Here is a 21,991-nt window from a genome sequence, read left to right on the forward strand (position 1 = left end):
ACCCTCATATTAAGTTGTTCATTGTCAAGGAGGTAGATTGCAGGTGTGGAGCTTAAGGACAGAGCATAAGAAGACTGGAGGATAGTGTAAAAAGCCTTGTGTGTCTCTTCGAGGGTTTATTGCTAACAATAGTTTCACTTCGAAGGGTCGACTTTGAAGGGTCCAAATGCTTGATATTTTTTTTTTTTTTTTTGATGAGAAACTAAATATTATTAATAAGAGAAGTTTTACAATTAATGCGGATGAGTAGTCCGCAATACGATTAAGAACACTACATAATAGACACTAATCCAGTACGATCATGCCCATACATACTTCCAATCCCTAATTAAATCAGAAATAGATAAATGCTGAAATTCTTTAAGAGCTACTGTCCAGCCGGCGACTCTGAATCTAATCTTTTACCAGACTGCCTCTGTGTCATCGGTGCTGTCTTGAAAAATTCTTTTGTTTCTCTCCAACCAAATGGACCATAGCGTGCAGTGTATGACCAATGGTAGGAATCTCGCCAATCTTCTGTTTGAATTATTTCCCAGCTCCATGCTGATTATTTCTGCCGCTTTCCTTGGAGCCACCCACTGAAATCCCAGCTCTATCAAGACTTTTGTCCAAATGCTTGATATGAAAATATGCTCTTGGAACATTAGGGGTGGAGGGGCAGCAAGAAGGCGGGAGCTAGTTCGTACTGTTTTACACAAGGAAAAAACGGATATCATGGTGCTTCTAGAAATCAACAAACAAACAATGGATAATCGATTCGTTGCAAGTTTGTGAAAGACCAAATTTGTTGATTGGATATTCTTTTTTTTTTTTTTTGATAAAAACTATTATATTAGAATAATATGACTGAGTTACAACAAAATGAGGATAAGAAATCCTCAATGAGCTAACTGCTCTACAGACTTAACCGGCATTAGGAAGATCAGAGGCAATTTTAGTGATGTGAGATCCTAGAGTGGTGGTTGTCAGTGATAATTTGATAGAGGAAATTTCGGTCTCGGTAGATCATTTGGAAAGATGATATCGAATGGTGGTTCTCAGCTATTTACGGACCATGTAAGCCTAGAGAAGTCTTTCGGGACGAACTGGAGGCTTGAAATGTGGTAAGAAACTCGGGCGAAAAGATGAATAGCTCGTGTTTTGAGAATTTGATCGGGGAATTGGAACTGGATGACCCACTTTATTGAACGCAAAGTGCACGTGCTCTAACTTCAGCGCTAATCCGATTTGTTGCCGTTTAGACAGATACCTGTTCTCAGGGGTATGGATGGACATTTCCCCAGTTTCAGACAAACGGTGCTACCCCGAACTACTTCTGATCATTATCCAGTGTTGTTTGATACTGCTAAGTCTCTTGTCAGATTTGAGAATGCTTGTTTGTCTCATCAAACCTTTAAAGACTAAGTTTCGTCCTAGTGGAACACTGGGGTTAGTCAGGGGTGGGAAGGATATAAGTTTATTAAGAAACTCAAAAGAATAAAAATTGAGGTTTCCAGATGGAATAAAAGCTCTTTGGAGACGTGGGTGTTAAATACACGGAGTTGGTAAACATAATTAAACAGTTGAATGATTTAGAAGCAGAGGGAAATTGGTCGGATTTTCTCTATGAGGAAAGAAGGGCAGTGAGGTGTGAACTGGAAGTCATATCGTTTAGAAGGTTCCAAATGGAAAGTCAAAAAGCAAAAGTGTGATGGTTGAGGAAAAGAGATTAGAATTCCAAATTTATCCATGCCTTACTGAATAATCGAAAGAATAGATCAATGATAGATAAGGTGGAATCGGAGGATGGGTCAGTGGTTACGGAAGAGAGCCAGATTGAAGAGATCATTATCAGTTTTTACAGGAATCTTTATAGGAAATCGGATGGTGATGGGAGGGTTCGACGGGTTGGAGTGGAGCCCTTTAGATAGGCTGGAAGCAGAGGAGTTGGGGATTCTGTTTTCTGAGGAAGAGATTAAAAAAACAGTGTTTGAAAGTGATGGAATAAAAGCTCCAAGACCGGATGCAGACAGAAAAAAAAAGGGTTAGTAAAGGTGTTTGCCGAATTCTTTGAAGGAGGCATGGTATCACCAATGAAATTTACATTTGTCTGATTCCAAAGAAACAAGAAGAGGTCAAGGTTAAATATTTTAGACCAATTAGCCTAATAACGAGCATATACAAGATCTTGGCTAAAGTTATAACCAACAGGTTGAAGAAAGTCTAGAGCAATACAATAGCGGAAAACCGGTGTGCATTTATTCAAGAGAGACAGATTCTAGATTGTTCTCTTATCGCGAATGAAATAGTATAGGAATGCAGACAGAAAAAAAAGGGTGGGTGCTTAAAGTTGATTTAGAAAAGGCGTACGATAACGTGGACTGGAGATTCCTGGACTTTGTGCTTCAAAAGAACGAATTTGGTGTTAGATGGAGAAAGTGGATTAAGGGTTGTGTATCAAATGTCTCTTTTTCGATTTTTATTAATGGAAAGCCATGGGGCAAATTTAAAGGGGAGCGAGGTCTTAGGCAATGGGCCCCATTATCCTCTTTCTTTTTTAATCTAGTGATAGATGGATCGGGGCGTTTGTTAGACAAGGCTAAGGTCGTGAATTACGTAAGAGGGCTGGAAGTAGGGTGAGATAAAATAGAAATCTCTCACATCCAATTTAGGATGATACTTTGTTTTTTGTCCAATCTGAGAGGCTTCTGCGTGCTTTGGTGGAAATACTTCATTCTTTCAGTCTAAAATCGGGATTAAAGATTAATTTGAAAAAAAAGCGTTTTGTTGGGATTAAATTGTTCGAAAGTAAAGGTCGAAAGTTTGGCTCCAGAGATTCGGTGTAAAAAAGAGAAGTGGCCAATTAAATATCTAGGGGCACCGTGGGTGGCAATCCTAGGAATTTTGATTTTTGAGAACCCGTGTTTTCCAAGATGTCTAAGAAACTATCAAGCTGGAAAAAGGTGTTTCTATCAAGGAGAGGTCGCCTAACATTGATAAAGTCGGTGTTAAGTGTATTTCATGTCTATTTTTAAAGTGTCAATTTGGGTGGCAAAAAGGATGGAAAAATTAACGAGGGACTTTCTGTGGGACAGAGCCGACGACGAGGTGCATTGTCATGTAGTTGCATGGGATCAAGTTTGTAAACCAAAAGATAAGGGGGGTATGGGCTTGAGGAATATTTGTTCGAGGAATAAGACACTTCTAGGGAAACTGTAGGTGGGGATGTTAAGTGGAAAAGGATTCCTTATGGAAAAAAGTTACGAAGAGCATTTATGGTCAACAAAAAAATGGGTGGGACGTGAGGTTGGCTAATGTAGTGTCCAAAAACCAGTACATGTAAATCTCATGTATAATTATAAAATTTAATTTAATTTAATTAATTAATGATTTAAATGGTGCATGATACATGATTAAATCATTTAAATGTTTACATGATTAAATCATTTAAGCGTTTAAAATGCTAATTTTTAAAACTTAAAGATTTATTCCTTAAATTTGGGGTAAAATATTTTATAATGATTTTTATGGCATAATTAATTTATTTAATTAGTACTTAAGTTAAATTAGGATTTTAAGTATTTATTTAACAATTTTCAAACAATAAGAGATTTAATCTTGTTTAAATTTGGCACTTAAACTTTATAAATTAAAGGGTAAGATTTCTATAATTTAATGTGTTTAAATTATTTATTACAGTTTTAATCTACCTAAACAACCCTCAAACTCACGTAATTATACAACTCACGCACAAGCACATATCTCATGCCACTTTACACCAAGAACACACACAAAACAGCCGTGAACTTTGCAAGCTTTGGAGCCAAGGATTTTTACTTTTTTCTTGGTCCTATCATCACCGATCACTCACCCACACGTAGTGCAGTTGATTCACTTCCCTTTTACGCAAGAAAACCAACCGAAATGTCGCTCCGATCGCCCACCAACTTCCCCGCAACGATGTTCGACTGTTCGAGCGTTTAAAAACGCTAAGGCATGTTTTAATCCCTCTTTACGCATCGATCTTGTTATATTATGTATTTTGGTACAAATTATGCAAGAAAATTCATTGGTTATATGCAAACTTGGGTTCAAAACAATTCGAAACTGTTTCTTAAAACTGGAAGCATGGATCTTACGTATTCTTCCAAATTTTGTGGCGTGTGCTTCGGCTGGGCTCCTGGGACGTTGCTGCTGTGTATGGTTGTGATAGGGGATGTGTCTAGACATAGTCAAGTGATCTGGTAAGGGTTAGAAGTGGCCTGGTGCAGTAAGAAGCCATGGGGATCACAGCTGCGTGCAAATGCCGGTTCTCGAATTCAGGTGTTGCGGATCAGGGCATGACTAGGCTAGGGCATGTGGCTATGGCTTAGGCAGTCTCTAAGGGTCATAGGATGAGACTAGTTAGGGTGGTTCATGGGCTGGTTGGTCGGGTAGAAGGCTGGAACCAGAAACATGGAAGCTGCGCCGAAGGGGAGTCACGCATATGGAGGCTCACTGCTTTGGCATGTTTGGGGGCTTGGGCTGCGGGTCTGGGCTATAAATGGCTTAACCAGGGTCATGTAGGATGTCTAAGGGTCAGAGTCTAGGGCCTGGTCCAGGTTCGCTTCGCGTTGGTTTAGGCGTGGAGTCGTGAGAAGCGTATTTGTGTCATATTGCGTTTCCTTGGGCTGTTTCTTCAAGAGGCTGTTGTTCACGTTTTATTGGGTCTTGGTCATGGTTCGGGGCTGGTTTAGGGTCTTGGACAATAGGTTAGGATGTTGGTTAAGTATGGTTCGAGTCCCGAGTCTTTCGGTAAGTCGTGAGCTGTTTTAATTAGCTCGGGAATCGTATGGGTCCGAGTGCATCTTCGGGGCTATGTTTGATTAGTTAAATATTGAAGTTTTGGCAGCATGTCCAGAGCGTTTTAACAAAGTCCACGATGTTCGTAAATATGTATCACATGCAAAATAATTATTTTCAAGATATGCGATTTATCTTGTGGCCAAATTATTTTACAGGTTTGGAAATCGGAGAACGTGTCCAGGGACCTCTTCAACCTCTTCCAAGGAATTATGTTCTGTAGTGATCCATGTCGGACTAGTACTGTGATTTAGTTTGATCAAAAAATTTATCTTATGGATCACTTGCATTGAATAGAACTCTACCCAAAATAATTTACGATCACGATTATTATGACGAGTATGAAAATATGATTTTATGAAATTGTTTATGCAAGAAGTCATTTTATACATATTTATGCTTATATTATGCTATGTACGAGCTATGTTTAAATTGCATGAATTTTTTATGTATTACTTGTTATTTAAGGTTTATGCATTTAAGGTTTATGCATGCTGAGTCATTAGGCTTACAAGATTTGATCGATGTAGATGCAGTTGAGGAGACGGTGAGCAGTGAGCAGGCTCGGACTAGCGGCAGTGGAAACCCGAGGACCTTGTAGTTCACGAGAATTTAAATTATGCACTTTTAAAACTGTTTTCTTAAATTTTATACCTTAGTATTGGTGACTGGTAAGTTGAGATTTTTTGTATTATGTTGGATTTTTCAAAGTTGGTGGATGTTTTTAACTGGGATTTTGGGTTGTGGTTTTCAAATGATAGAGGTTTAATATTAACTTCAATTTTAATACGAGTGGTGACCGTGATTATTTTACGAGTTATATTTATAACAAATTATTTAATAAGAAAATTTTAATTTTTTTCGCAACTATTAAAGTAGTAGTATTTTAAGACACGGTTCGTCACAGCTACGAACACGATTTTTAGAAGCCCTTGGAAATTTATTTCTCATTGTTACCTTGCTTTTCATCTGTTAATTAGGGCGGTTGTCAAAGGGGGGAATCTCTTTCTTTTTGGTAGGTCATTGGAGGGGCTTCGTCGTTCAAAAAGCGTTTTCCATCTCTGTTTCAGATCTCCACGATTCTTAACAAACCTGTTAGCAATTTCATCAGTGTCGTGGACCTCCCGGTTAACTCCAACTTTGACTGGGATGTACGTTTTAAAAGAGCTTTAAATGAGGTCAAAATTGTTGAGTTCAGCACTCTATTAGGGGTCTTAGATATAGTTCATTTGGAGTTGAGCATGGAGGATTTTAGGGTTTGGTTGGGGGATTCTTCAAGGTCTTTTTATGTTGGTTCTTTTTATGACTCTTTTTTTCCGATCAGCGACTTCTCTTTTTCTCGTACTACACTAATATCTGAAAAGTACCTATACCATATAAAGTTCAAGTTTTCTCGAAGATTGTGGCCTTGGGAAAACTGCTGACTTGTGATTCGTTACAAAATGATGGTCTATATGTGCTTTAAGTCCGCACTGGTGTAGCCTATGCCGGAACAAAGAGGAGGATCGAAACCATCTACTTTTGCATTGTTCGTTCACGAGCGGCATTTGTATCAAATTATTGCAGGAATTGGGTTTAGAATAGATCTTTCCATGAAAGGTGCGGGACATTTTTCTTTTGGAGCCAGGTATACTTACCGGGAGGAGAACTAGGTGTTTTTGGTATTTGGTAGTTCATTGTCTATTTTGGTCAATTTGGTTGGAGCGGAACAAAAGAATTTTCATAGACATGCCGAGTCTAGAGATGAGGTTTGGGAGAAGATAAAATTCAGAGTCGCGAGTTGGACGACAAAGTTGTCAGAATTTAACCACCTCTTTATCTCAAGACGTAGCGAGGGATTAGAAATTTGTATGCTACTGATGACGGTGTAGTAGTTTTCTTTATTTGTGATTTGTTTGCGGATTTCTCATCCGCTTAATTGTAGTTTGTTATCTTATTCTAATAAAATTTCGTTTACAATAAAAAAAAATAGTTCTACAAATTTTGATTCATTTTCCATTATTGATGGTATCCTGAAGATGTCCTGGGACTCACATTTATAAGAATTGGCATCTATAATTTGTGAACTTTATTAATCTAGATACATGCGGATTCGGTGGTAACAATATTGATATTGATAAAAATTGCAGAAAGGAGTGACAATATGTTATTGATAAAATATATGATAAGATGTAGTTATCGACGTACACTTACACAGTGCATACTGTGGGCCGAAATAGCCAAACAATTAATTGAGAGGTTGATGAGGTGCAGTGAACTCTGAGTCCTGAGGTCCGATGTGATAATTCGATATCTCGAAGTACTCCAAAAAAGGGTGTCAACTTGATGACTACTTGAACATTCAGTTGAGGGCTATACTTATATCACCATATTGTGTTCATCTGTTTGGGTTGTTTCAGGTGAGATGTCAAATTCTGGGATGTCTAGGCATTAGAAACAGAGGTCTAGACTTCGTTTTTGGGAGTAGTAGGTGTCCGAAGATCTGTTTTGGAGTCTTTTTGGTTGACATTGTATCTGTGTGTGTGTCAGATATATGAGGCTTTCGCAATCAGGTTGTAAATGGCCTCAGATTCGCTATTGTCACTACGATTGCATGCTAATGAGGTTGCTTTAAATTTCTTGTATCCAGGTGATATTGCATTACTTTGGTTTTTACAATATCAGTGAGATTATTTTTATGTTGATACCAGTTGAACCGTCCAAGCCATAGGAAGGTTCTTCCAACACTTCTAAATTGGACACAACTAACAGGTATATTCCAAGACTTAACCCAGGCAGTAGAGTGCAGAATCAAAAGCCAAAAAACAGTAGATAAACTTACTTAAATGATACCCAATAATGTATTGCTGCACAAATAATATTCTCAACCTTCAAACCAGATTTAGATCAAGAGTACACAAACCTAGTTTTCATAGAAAAAATACAATTCACTTCCCAAAATTGGAAACATTACAAATTTTCCAACTCAACGCTACCAAGCATACTAAAGGACTCCATTATAGAGACTTCGCCCAACGGTCAATATTAAGTACAAAATATCAGATTGTTGTCCCTCATGATAAGCCAAGACTCTAACCCAAAAGTTATGACAACACAAGATAGACAGCAAAAATCGAACGTCTATAACCGCGATAATAATTCCTCCGAGCCATTTAAAGAGGATTTAGGGAATCATTTTATCCTATACAAAGAAATAAATATAATTTGAAAAAAAAAAAACAAACACGAAAGTGACATTTATTTCCCAACCGCCAAGTTAGCTAAACCATAAAATGAGATTTGGCAAACATAAAAATAGAATATCATTTAGCATTCTATGCAGATGGATTGAGGGACATATTCACTAACACCTTCAGTGAGGAATATAAAGGATGTTATCTTACTTTTGGCCAAAAAATTCATTTTGAGTGATATGCATAAAAGGTGCAACTCCTTCTGGCAAATTCACCTTCAAATAAACATTCTGTCAGTTGAGATGCAGATATAATATCATGAAATGAATAGAGATCCATTACTAAAAATTATGACAAACTCCATCAAGCCAAAATAATTATGATGAGATAGGCATGGACTATTAAACTTCGAGCAACAAACAAGAAGCAGATTAAAAGATGCATTCGACTACTAAAATTACTGATACCTATAACCCATGAGTAATGAAGCAATAAACACTAAAGAAAAAATTGATAGTCACATACATGTAGGTAAGTTATTCTCAAGGTGCAAATTCATGATGATGAACAAAGATAAGAGAAAGTAGGAAAAATATAGACTCTTGCACCCACAGTAGATTATGCACCTAGAACAGCTAAGCTATATAAATTGAACTTGCCCGCTGAGAAAGGGCAATTAGGTGGGCCATTTCAAAAACAACAAAAAATACCTCTGTCATCATCGTGAAATGTCAATCTAAAATTTGAAGTAAATCAACCATTAAAGTCGGCTCTCTCTATGAAGTATGAACATCGATAGGAAATCTGAAAATCTGACAAGTAGAAAACATGCCATTCAGCTTGCTCATGATGAGGGGAAAACCATTTAGCAGAGCACGACCTAGATCATGGCTTTGGGCCCTAAACTGCACGTGCAGTACCTAATTCATTAGGTATTCACGAATGTCACATGAACAATAATCACATTTCTCTCCTTATCAAATTAAAGCTTTGTACGGAGGAAATGTAGCTTACTTTATTCATCATATAATAGATACCTCTTTTTTCAGAACCCACACTATTTGGATAACAAAATCACATGCAGTACCTAATTCCATCAGGTATTCATGAATGTCGCAAGAACAATAATCAAAGTTCTCAAATTCAAGCTTTGTACAGAGGAAATGTATCTTACAGTACTTCGTTTATCATATAATAGATATTGCATTTTTCAGAACTCAAACAATTTGGATAACAAGGACAAAAGGTTTCATTGAATGTGCCGTAAGTCTTCATGATTTGGTTTGAATCCTAAATAATATCGATGCGATACAATTTATTTGCCTGTAATTTATTTACTAAAAAGTTGAAACTTAAATTCTCCATCGTCAATTGTAACTGGATTTGATGGAAGAAAGATAAAAGCTGCACAGAATGAAACATCCATCTTACCCCATCCTTCTATTTTGTTCATTGATTTCAAACGCACTGACGATTTTTGTGAGCAAACCATTCAAAACATCCAATTTCTTGCTACATTCATCAAATTTTATTTTTTTTTATCTTTCTAGGATATAAGATTAATAGACGATAAATGAGGAACATAAGGTCATTGAAAGTTTTGTTCTTTAGAAAAATCAGAGGGGGACGGGGATGGTTTGGATGGGTTGGAATGGTGCCCTGTGGATAGAACTGAAGCGGAGGAGCTGGGATTCCCTTCTCGGAAATTGAAGTCAAAAATGCTGTGTTTGAGAGTGATGGGAACAAAGCTCCAGGACCGGACGGATTCACCTTAGCATTCTTCCAAAAGAGTTGGGAAATAGTTAAGGAAGATCTGATGAAAGTCTTCGTTGAATTTTTTGAAGGAGGAGTGGTAAATGGCATCACAAATGAAACATATATCTGTCTCATTCCTAAGAAGCATGATGCGGTTAAGGTCATTGATTTTCGGCCCATAAGCTTGACAACAAGTTTGTACAAAATATTAGACAAAGTGTTGACCAACAGATTTAAAAAAGTTTTAAGGAGTACGATCGCCGAGAACCAATATGCATTTATAAAAAAGAGACAAATTTTGGATTGTTGTCTCGTTGCTAATGAAGTGGTTGAGGAATATCGCAAAAAGAAAAAGAAAGGTTGGGCGATAAAGATTGATATGGAAAAGGCGTACGATAACGTCGATTGGAGATCTCTTGATTTTATGTTACAAAAGAAAAGATTTGGAGATAGATGGAGGAAATGGATACGAGGGTGTGTGTCTAATGTCTCGTTCTCAATTTTTATCAATGGTAAGCCGAGGGGAAAGTTCAAAGGAGAAAGAGGAATTAGACAAGGGGATCCTCTATCCCCTTTTCTTTTTAATTTGGTTGTGGATGTTTTGGTGAGGATGGTAGACAGGGCTAAGACTATGGATGAGGTGAGAGGACTTGTGGTTGGAAAAGAAAAACTTGAAATTTCACATATTCAATTCGCGGATGATTGTTTTTTTTTAATACAAACAGAGAAGCAAGTGATGGCTCTTGTGGAAATAATCAAAATTTTCGGGAATAAGTCCGGGTTGAAGATTAACTTTCAAAAAAGTGTCATTTTGGGGATTAACTTTGAGAACGAGGAAGTGGTTGCCTTGGCGCAGGCCATCGGTTGTAAGAATGACGTTTGGCCAATCAAGTATCTCGGGTTACCACTGGGAAGTAAGCCTATGACCTTCGAATTTTGGGAACCGGTACTATCCAAGATGTCGAAAAAATTAGCGAGTTGGAAGAAAGCGTATTAGTCAAAAAAGGGCCGGCTTACACTTATAAAATCAGTACTTAGTGCAATGCTTTCCTACTACATGTCCTTGTTTAGGGTAACAAGCAAAGTGGCAAAAAAAATGGAAAAAATTATGCGTGATTTTCTTTGGGATGGAATGGACGGAGATAATAAATATCATGTGGTTGGATGGGAGCAAGTTAGCAAACCGAGGGAGCGAGGAGGGTTGGGATTGGGGAATATAGTTTTGAGGAATAAAGCGCTATTTGGAAAATGGTGGTGGAGAAGATCAAAGGAGAAGGGGACTTTGTGGAAAAATGTGATTCAAAGCATTTACGGTTTTCAAGACAACGGGTGGGATTTGGGATTGGCCAAGAATGCTACTTTCAGAAGCCCCTGGAAATTCATTTCCCGCACTTTCTCGGCAATTCATCTTATGTGGGGTTCGGTCTTGAGAGGGGGCAACTTCATTCGGTTTTGGGAGGATATTTGGGGGGAGTGGGTCCTTCTTTCAAAGAACGTTTTCCTTCTTTGTTCAGAATTTGTACATTGTCAAACAAACCTATTCGGTGCTTCGTAGAGGTGGTCAGTGTAGAAGGTAGACAATCTTTTATGTGGGATGTGTGTTTTGGGAGAAATCTCAATGATTTAGAGATGGGTGAGTTTGCTACTCTATCAGGTGTGTTGGATTCGGTCAGGGTTCAGTTAGGTATGGAGGATTACAGGGTGTGGTTGGGGGAGTCATCGGGTTTGTTCTCGATCAAATCTTTTTACGACTCTTTCTTTCCTATCTATGACTTCCGTCTTTCCTTATCATGATCATATATGGAAATCACCTGTCCCACAAAAAGTTCAGATTTTTTCGTGGACTGTGGCGCTGTGTAAACTTCCTACATCAGATTCGGTGCAAAGAAGATGGCCAACTTGCGCATTAAGTCCTCAATGGTGCACTCTATGCCAAAACAACGAAGAGACTCAGGATCATATGTTGATGCACTGTACCTACTCACGATGTTTATAGAGTATGGTTATGCAAGAGATCGGATGTCAATGGGTGTTTCCACAGAGGGCAAGAGACATGTTCATTATCGACCCGGGTTTCTCTTCACAGAGCAGCGCTAGCACTTTATGGTATGTCATAGTTCATCTCACATTTTGGAGCATATGGATTGAGAGGAATAACAGAATTTTCAGCGATAAAAATGCCAGCGAAAGCGAATTATGGGATATCATTAAGTTCAGAGTTGTGACTACAATGACAAGAATCAAAGGGCTTAGTCATCTTTCGATATCAGATGTTGTTAGGGATTGGAAGTTTGTAATGGTTTGACGACCATGTTTAGCTCTTAGATCTTGCGGAACGCTCATCTGCTATTATTGTATTAACAAACTTTCATTATATAAATTATTATGTTTCCTATCAAAAAAAAACATCAGAACTTTCTACATCTACCTCTTATTTCACTGCTAATTGATTGATCTCTTCCATTTTGTTCATGTTTGTGAATATTTGGAAAAGCAGCTACCGGGAAAAAAGTTGAAAGTACAAAGGACACATCATTGGGCAAGAGAAGGAAAATAATCAAGTGGTGGAGATTGTTCCAAAATAGAAGAAAATTTTCAACGACCTTCTATTCAAAGGCATCAAAATTTGATCAACTTAACGAGAAATTCTATCACAAAAATGGCCAACACGATTGATCCAAATTAACAAGAAAGATGTCGCTGCCAAGAATTATACCATGAATTTAAAAAAAATAGATGAAATAAATGAAAGTTTCATCATTCAGTGTAAGGTTTTTTACCGTCGAATTCATTTGTAGTTGATGGTGCTTTAGGAATTACATGTTAGAATCACTTCGATGGGCTATCTTGTAAAATGAATAATTCACCGTAGGTTTAAATTAGAATTTAACTTTCTGTTATTTAACAAATAGATGACATAAACCCATGAACATCAAGGATTTAGGCCTTATTATGTTGCATATTTGATGATTTAGATTAGATAATTTTTTTTAAATAAGATTAAGTTCTTGAATGTTATGTTGAATAATTTTATTTCACATAATTAATTTTGTTCTTGATAAAATTAAATAACTATACAAGAGTCAATGTAATTGGTTATTTTAGTTGTATATAAAACTAATTAAACATGATTTATTAACTCTCAAACTTCTTTTATTACAACAAAAATATCATAGTGCCAAAAAGAAACTTCAAAATTTCATTATAGAATAAAATTGAACTCTATAGTTAGTAAACAAAATAACATGGTTTAGAAAACTGTTCATGTTCATAAAGTTCATAAAGATTATTTTAGTAAAAATTTCAAATTTAAATCCCTTTATTTCTATATTCATAATTTTTTTAGAGTTTAACAAGATAAGTCCTTTTTCCATCACTATTGTTTGGAACTTTACCATTTTGGCCACTCTTGTTTGTGTTGTACTCCAAAAGTCCATGGATTTTGATATTTTTGGTCTCTGCTATTGGTTGGTTGTCAATAGTTAACAGAAGAGAGCGCATAAAGTACACGTATCTAGTTTTCCTTCAAATTTGAGTATTTCTCCAAACTTATAATTAAGTTTTTGGTCTGTATTGTTTGGAGCCAAAACCATTGGAATCGAAATCGTTTTGGTCCCTAGTATTTGGGATTCGGTTTCTCTTCCATTAGTTTTTAAAAATCAACTAACATCAGGGATCAGATGCATCTAAAATTCATTAGTTGAAGTGTCTTTATGGCATATTGCAAATAAGATGGACCAGAATGAATTTGACCACAAACATTAGGGACAAAAAAATAACAACCTAATTTTAACCAAACATACACAAGGGGAGAAGAAATCAAAATCCATGGAATTTCCAAATATATATCAAATCAAAATCCTATTTTATTTTGTCTCCAAACGTAACTTAAGTGTCTCTGCTGAATGTAAATAGATAAGATAATGACAATGCAAAAGTAGACAGTGGAAAGTAAAATCATGCACATCATTGTTTGCCGTTACACAAAATTAAGTCGCCCGGATTACAGTTTACATCCCACACAGACATGAACATTACTTCATTTCTACGGTGTAAACCGTCTCTTAAAAAACTATTAGATTGGAACATTAATACAAATAGCTAAAACCACCACTCCGGTATTACATCTGTGACCACCATACTTCTAGAATTACTCGTATAGATCACCACACTTTGGTATTATACTGAAGCTCACTCGACCATTCATAGAAACATATCCTTTAATGTTTATATGCAATCTATTAAGTAATTTCTAATCATCAGTGTATTTGGCTCTTCAATCGATGGAACTTAAATCTCGGAGAGGTTCCTTAAATCTGGATTTTGAAGTGAAGGGACATGACTTTGGCATCTCGTCTCTATTCTGATTCCAATTTCACTTCTGAGTTATAATGATCTTCTCATAGTTGCTTTGTTTTGAACTCTCTTGACTAGACAATGTTCCTTCTTGGCTTAGGGTATCGGCTAGTTCTTGGATGATGTATGCATCTCAGAAAAAAAATTTAAAACAATAAAAAAAACTAGCTGCTACAAACTTGCAGTATAAACTCTGCCAGATGTTTGTCGATGTTGATTCTACCTAAGATAGTTGATAGATCTGCTAGTAAAATACTTTCTATTTGTACTTCAGTCCAGTCATTCCTCTTCTAGCTATGGAAGTTTGCCTCCAGTAGTCTTCTTGTGGTAGATTTCTAGTTGTCGTGGGGGATTCTTACGGTAAACTCTTGTTGCGGAGTTCTTTAGAATTATTGAGATAATTCTGCGAAATAGACCTGTCATTTACCCTTATATCCTTTCCAAAAATATTGTTAAAATCTGCTTCCTTTTACTTCACCTTCTACTCTTCCATTCAAGTCCAAGTAGCGTCACTTGTAAATAGCTGTTTCCCATCATATTTCCTTCACACTCATTCCTCTTCCCTTGATTAATTGTCTTTATGTTGACAAATGTAATAAAGGCATAAACTTATAGTGTCAAAAATTTGCCTTTGTTCTTGTCTCGAAACAAAGAGAGAGGCCGCAATCCTAAGAAAAAAAATTAAAGAAAACAAAGGTCATCCTGCCAACAAGTAGAACAAAACTCATATCTGACATCAAATTGTTTTCATATATCAGAAGTCTACCAAAGAGTTTCTCTTATACCTTCTCTTATATCTATATCTATGAAATTTGGTCTATCATCTGTCAGCAAATTCAACCCAAAAACTGTCCCGCACGTACCAGCAAACAACTCATTGGAACGACCTAAATTTATCAGGCTTCAACAAAAAACATGAACAAGTAAACGATGCTCTTAAACCAAAAAAACACAACTTTTCATAGGCGTTACAAATAGAATAAGCTCAACTATAAACCCACTTTGTGATGTTCAAAATCAGAAGGATTGAATGAACGAATGGATTGTTTCGAGTAATCAAAGTCCACGAAAATGGAATTCAATAGAGAAATAGAGTCTCAAGGAGTCGTTCGCGGACCTGTGGTGCTTCCGAAACCGTCGCCATGGAAGGTCTCCTCGGAGGATGCATCGTGAGCTTGACGCGATGCAAAGACCAAACGTGAATAGAGGAGGCAAGTAAAAAACGTTAACACTGTGTTTGGGATAATAAAAAATGAGATTTGGGTTTGAGAAAAATATTTTATTTATTATTTTTCACTTTTTTTCTTATCCATATTTCATACTCATATATTGTTTATACAATTATATAATAAATGATTTATAAATATAAAGAAAATATATATTTTTTATTAAATAATTTTTTTTGACGGGTTATTATTAAATATTTTTCAATAATGACAAATAATTATCCAAAATAAATTTGAAATAAAATCATCAAATTCTGATAAATTAAGTTTTTAGCATTAAAAAATAATTGAGCATTATAAAAAATGTTTACAATTAATTTTGAAAGTATATAAATATTTTTAAAAGATTTCAAATTAATTCTTTTAATTGTACGATAAAATGTGTGTGAATTAAATATATAGTTTTTTAAGAAATTGATATTTTAATTAGTTTTAAAAAGGAAAAAAATTATTTTGTTCATATAACTCAGATCCTATGAAAATCAATGAAATATTTTATTTTTTGTTAACATTTCGTTTAGGTATATCGAATTTTACCAAATATCGAATTTTACCAAATGTCGATCTCGTTTTAAACGAAATGAGAATTCTAATTTCAAATCTCACCAAATTTCATGCAATCCATAGAACCAAACACACCGATATGGAACAATTTCGAAAATTATTTTTTCATTATATCGGGAGTGGGTAGAGGTTGTAAAAACAATATGATTATAAAGTAATGTATCACATTTGGAAAAAGGTTTATGCAACCAACGATGATAATGAGAGTTGAATACTCGATGTGGTTGTAGACTAACATAATAAATATGGAGAGACTGAGAATATGATATCATACCTGAATCTTATTCATTGTAATCTTTGTGTGCAATCCCCGGTGAATGAATTTATGATATACATAAATGTAGACGATTTCAAACAAATTTTTTATTTTAAAGATTGATCAGGCATGCACTAACCCTCTCTATAGCCAACACGATTTGTTTTTTATATGTTTTATTATATGTGTAAGATTTTTTGATCTGTTTTGTAAGGCCCGAGATTTCGATTATTGTAATTTGCCATGAATTATGGATAATCGAGATGCAATTATAGGCGGATATGATTAGACCGAAAAGACGGAAGAAAACCCGAGTTTTGTGCGAAGACCGAAGGTCTCGCGCATATGCGCGAGACGTAGGCGCGCATATGCGCGAGCTGTGCGGACGCTAAGGAGCTAAGATCGAACCTTGCGCGCACATACGCAACGTAATGCACGCTCATGCGCGATAGGTCCAGTAGGGTTGGCGCATATGCGCCGAGTGAGACGCGCATATGCGCGAGTGTAGTTGGGCACGAGACAGTAGGTCTCGCGCATATGCGCGGCGATGGGGCACACATATGCGCGAGCTGCCGAGAAGCTTATCCACGAGACCAGTAGGTCTCGCGCATGTAGTAGCCCGAATCCTATTTATTTAAATAAACATGATTAAGTATCTTTAATTAAGTAAATCATGAGTGATTTGGCTTTAGAGTTCGTGTGAGTAAGCCGAGGTGTAGCCGAGGTGTCGATTGAGTTTTAGTATTTGGTTGACACGCCTGCCGGGCAGGTGTCAAGTGCATGGTAATTGTTGGACACGTTCATGCATGTAAGGTGAGGTGTCTTTGTACATGCTGCCTAGCGACAGATGTCCGGATGCATGGGATTTGGTTGACACGTTCATGCAGGTAAGTTCCGAGCTGAGGTCTATAAATAGGCCATGGGATTTCTCATTTTGGAGGGGGTACTATGTGTTTAAATGCAAGTTTTAGCTCTCAAGAGCAGCCCGGGAAGGGAAGATCAGCCCGGGAAGGGAAGAGCAGCCAGGAAGGGAAGAGCAGCCCAGAAAGAGAAGAGCAGCCCGGAAGGGAAGAGCAGCCCTGGAAGGGAAGAGCAGCCAGGAAGGGAAGAGCAGCCCAGAAAGAGAAGAGCAGCCCTGGAAGGGAAGAGCAGCCCAGAAAGAGAAGAGCAGCCCTGGAAGGAAAGAGCAGCCCGGACAAAGCAGCCGGGCATAGCCGACGGTCCGAGAAGGGCAGTCAGGGAGCTCAGTATCGTCAGGGCTGACGACGGACTAGACCCGATTGATAGTATTTCCTGTGGACTAGGATTGCTTTACTAGAGGTACGAAAGTACTATCCGAGATATCCTGATCGAGTATACATTCTTATATGTGTTGCATGATTATCTGTTGCATTGATATATGTCATATGATGCATGCTATTATGTCACGCTTATTGCTGCATGTTGCATTTCATCTTGAGCCGTATCTCTTTCGAGATAGCCTTTATTGTTGAGCTGTATCTCTTTCGAGATAAGCTATATCTTGTGGGGCCGCTCAGCCCTGTCTTGTGGACGCATGGACACCGAGAGTACACAGTGGCCGACGGGTCCAGAGGGCTTCGGTGATCCGGGACATTTTAGGTCCACGTCTGATCTTGTAGTGGATGCAGTGACCCAGAGGAGTACCGCGCGGCACTATCCACTTGGCGCCTCTAGACTGAGCATATTGAGATCTTTTGTGACTCCTGTTTCTTGACTACCCTGGTATCATATCATAGCATGTGCATTTCATATAGGCTTGTATACTCATGCTTTTGTACTGGGCGTTCTTATCGCTCACGTCCTCGTTTTTCTTTATCTTGGACACCCCACTTCCACGGGGCAGGTCTCAGGTTGGATGGCTCAGTAGGAGGAGGAGGACGTTGAGTAGCCATTTGTTTTAGTTATCAGTACTGCTTTGTTTCAAGACAGTTGTACCATTTATTGTTGTTTGAATTATTCTGGACTTCGATTGGGTTGTATATCTATCGTTTGTTGACCTTTTCCGCCATTATCTCTGATTGTAATTAATTAAGTTAATTGCATGCTTAAATCTTGATTAGTAGGTGATTCTGGAACGGGTCACTACATTTATGGTATCAGAGCATGCATATGATTTTGGGTTATAGATTCTGTTTTAGGATTTCCGTTGACCATTTTACCATTTTTTCCCCATTCTATCTTGTAGCGATGGCTGACCACCTTGGTGATGAGAGTAGTCAGGGGAGTGTAGGTCGTTGGGGTGACCAGGGCGATTGTAGGCGTCATCGTGAACATCGTCATCGTCGTGATGGCCCTAGGCGTTTTGAGATGCACCGTTTCATTCAGATGGGGTCTAAGCCTTTAGTCGGTGGCGAGACTCCCGATGTTGCTGAGGATTGGTTAGAGCGCATGGAGAGTTGTTTCCGTGCATTCCAGTGCACCGAAGAACAGCAGATGGAGACCCTTGGTTTTCTTCTCGAGGGCCGTGCGCGCAAGTGGTGGCGATCGACTTCTGCGCCGATAGTCCAGTCTCAGGGTAGGGTGACTTGGGCCGAATTCCGTGCAGCTATATTTTCCTCCAGCCCTTCGCCAGGCAAAGACGATTGAACTTCTGAATCTTAAGCAAGGGAGTATGTCTGTTGATGCATATCAGCAAAAGTTCTTCGAGTTGTTACCCTTTGTTCCTCATATTAGTGGCAGTTCTGAGGCCAAGTATGACCATTTCCTTCAGGGTCTTAACCAGGAGATCTTTGATCGAGTCACTGTCTGCGATAATCCTACTTCTTATGATGGGTTAGTGAACCAGTGTCGCCAGGCAGAGATCAGTCTCCAGCGTGGTAGGTCTATTCTTTCTTCTAGACCTCCGAATACTTTGAGCCCTCGATCTCAGTCTTTTAAGAAGTCAGGTTCTTCTTCTTCTGGATCTGGATCTCGGTCTAGCGGTGTTTTTCGCTTTGGTAAGAAGAAGGTATCTTGTGTGCATTGTGGGAAGAACCATCCATCGGAGCAGTGCCGATCAGCCGCGGGAGCTTGTTTTCAGTGCGGAGAGATGGGTCATCTTAAGAAGAATTGTCCTCAGTTGCGAGGTGAAGCAGGATCTGGTTCCGGATCTCAGACGACTGTTCAGCAGAGAACACAAGGTCAGGCAGTGGGCGGTTCAAATCTTCGACCTCGTGCCCAAGATCAGGTATTTGCGCTGAACCAGGATTAGGCTGCAGATGAGACAGGGAGAGTCATAGCAGGTACTTTTTGTTTATGCGGTATTCCTGCTTTTGTTCTTATTGATACCGGAGCATCACATTCATTCATTTCTGCACGATTTGTTAAGCGTCATAAGTTACCGTATGTTTCTCTAGACGTCATTCTTTCCGTTTTTACTCCGATGGGTCATTCGGTGTTAGCAAAGCGTCTAGTGATGGGTTGTCCTTTAGATTTTGAGGGTAACGAGTTGACTGCGAATCTTATGATCCTAGAGATGGAAGATTTTGATTGTATTCTGGGTATAGACCTGTTGACTACCTACCGAGCTACTGTGGATTGTTACCAGATGCTTGTTCAGTTTCGTACGACTGAGAACTCTAGTTGGTTTTTCAATGGTGAGGGAGCGCGACCTCCGATGCCAGTTGTATCTGCTCTGAAAGCCTGTCGTGCTTTAGAGTCGGGCGGGGAAGGCTACCTCATCTATGCGATTGATTCATCCACAAATAGTGTTGGTACAGATGATATTCCAGTGGTTTGTGAGTTTCCTGATGTTTTCCCAGATGAGATTCCTGGTTTTCCTCCTATTAGAGAGGTGGAATTTGGCATCGAGTTAATGCCAGGGACTACACCGATTTCTCGTGCCCCCTATCGTCTTGCTCCGTCAGAGATGAGGGAATTGAAGCAGCAATTGCAGGATCTTCTTGATAAAGGTTATATTCGCCCGAGTGTTTCACCTTGGGGAGCTCCAGTCTTGTTTGTCAAGAAAAAGGATGGATCGATGCGATTGTGTATTGATTATCGCCAGCTGAATCATGTGACGATCAAAAACAAGTATCCATTACCTCGTATTGATGACTTGTTCGATCAGCTTCAGGGTACCTCTGTTTACTCCAAGATTGACTTGCGATCGGGTTATCATCAGATGAGAGTCAGAGATGATGATATTTCCAAGACTGCATTTCGTACTCGATATGGGCATTACGAGTTTCTAGTTATGCCATTCGGATTGACAAATGCGCCAGCGGTGTTCATGGATCTGATGAACCGAGTCTTTCGGGATTTTCTAGATCAGTTTGTTGTGGTTTTCATCGACGATATCTTGATTTATTCTCACAGTGTGGAAGAGCATACCCAGCACTTGAGGATTGTGTTGCAGATTCTTCGCGAGAAGCAATTGTATGCTAAGCTGAGTAAGTGTGAGTTCTGGATTAATCGTGTAGTATTCCTTGGTCATGTGATTTCCAAGGAAGGAGTTTCTGTGGATCCTAGCAAGATTGAGGCAGTGTTGAATTGGTCACGTCCGACGACAGTGACCGAGATCCGTAGTTTTCTAGGTCTGGCAGGGTATTATCGTCGCTTTATCATGAATTTCTCTCAAGTAGCTAGACCATTGACGCAGCTTACTCGGAAGGATGTTCCATTTGAGTGGTCATCTGAGTGCGAAGATAGTTTCAGAGAGCTTCGTCGACTTCTGACTTCTGCACCTGTTTTGGCGTTACCGTCAGGATCTGATGGTTTCAGTGTTTACACCGATGCCTCCTTTCAAGGCTTAGGGTGTGTGTTGACGCAGAATGGTCATGTGATCGCTTATGCTTCTAGACAGTTAAAATCTCACGAGGAAAAGTATCCTATTCATGATCTAGAATTGGCAGCTATTGTGTTTGCGCTGAAGATCTGGCGTCATTATTTGTATGGTGTTCAGTTTGAAATTTTTACTGATCATAAGAGTCTGAAGTATCTGTTCACTCAGGCTGAGTTGAACATGAGACAACGTCGTTGGATGGATCTACTTAAGGATTATGACTGTGTGATCAAGTACCATCCAGGTTCTGCGAATCTCACAGCCGATGCTCTTAGCCGCAAGGTGAGAGCCTCTGCACTTCAAACCAGTGCTATGTCTAGTGCTGTCCAGGATTGTTGTTCGTTGGGGTTTAAATTCAAACATCGGAAAGGTATGGAGAGCATTCGTGTTGCTACTATTTTATCTGAGCCAACTTTGTTCACTCGGATTCGAGATGCTCAGATGTCTGATCTCAAGACTCAGAGATTAGCTCGGTTAGTTGTTGGAGATAGCAATTTCCATTATCAGTCTAATGGTCTTCTGTGTTTGTCTAATATGGTTGTAGTACCAGAGGATGATACTTTGAGGGAAGAGATCTTGTCTCAGGCTCATCGAAGCAAGTTGAGTATTCGTCCGGGAAGCAATAAGATGTATAAAGATTTGAGGACACGATTTTGGTGGAAAGGGATGAAGCGCAGCATTTATCAGTTTGTCTCCAAGTGTCTAGTTTGTCAGCAGGTTAAGGCAGAGCACCGTCGATCGGGAGGATTATTGTTGAATTTACCTATTCCTGAATGGAAGTGGGAGCATATCGCGATGGACTTCATTACTCACTTGCCATTGTCTTCGAGGAACAGTGATGCTATTTGGGTAGTGGTGGATCGACTCACCAAGTCTGCTCATTTTCTGCCATATAACCGTGATTTCACTTTCGATCGTATGGCTCGATTGTATATTCAAGAGATTTTACGTTTGCATGGAGTGCCAGTCAGTATTGTTAGTGACAGAGATCCTCGTTTTACTTCACGATTTTGGGGTAGTTTCCAGTCAGCATTGGGTACTTCACTAAGTTTGAGTA

General features: G+C 38.6%; 1 protein-coding gene across 1 annotated transcript in view; it reads right to left on the reverse strand.

The window, feature by feature from the left end:
- Positions 1-15,348, reverse strand: part of LOC140827689 (histone-lysine N-methyltransferase ASHH1) — a 31,741-nt gene extending 16,393 nt beyond the window's left edge. The window contains exons 1-2 of the mRNA XM_073190468.1: positions 15,223-15,348; positions 8,205-8,269 (exon numbers count right to left, since the gene is read on the reverse strand). Coding sequence (XP_073046569.1) covers positions 8,205-8,269; positions 15,223-15,273 — 116 coding nt within the window. The 5' untranslated portion in view covers positions 15,274-15,348. The remainder of the gene's footprint in view (positions 1-8,204; positions 8,270-15,222) is intronic.
- Positions 15,349-21,991: the final 6,643 nt, after the last annotated feature.

This window comes from Primulina eburnea, chromosome 3 (assembly GCF_022965805.1).
Source record: "Primulina eburnea isolate SZY01 chromosome 3, ASM2296580v1, whole genome shotgun sequence".
Taxonomy (NCBI): Eukaryota; Viridiplantae; Streptophyta; class Magnoliopsida; order Lamiales; family Gesneriaceae; genus Primulina; species Primulina eburnea.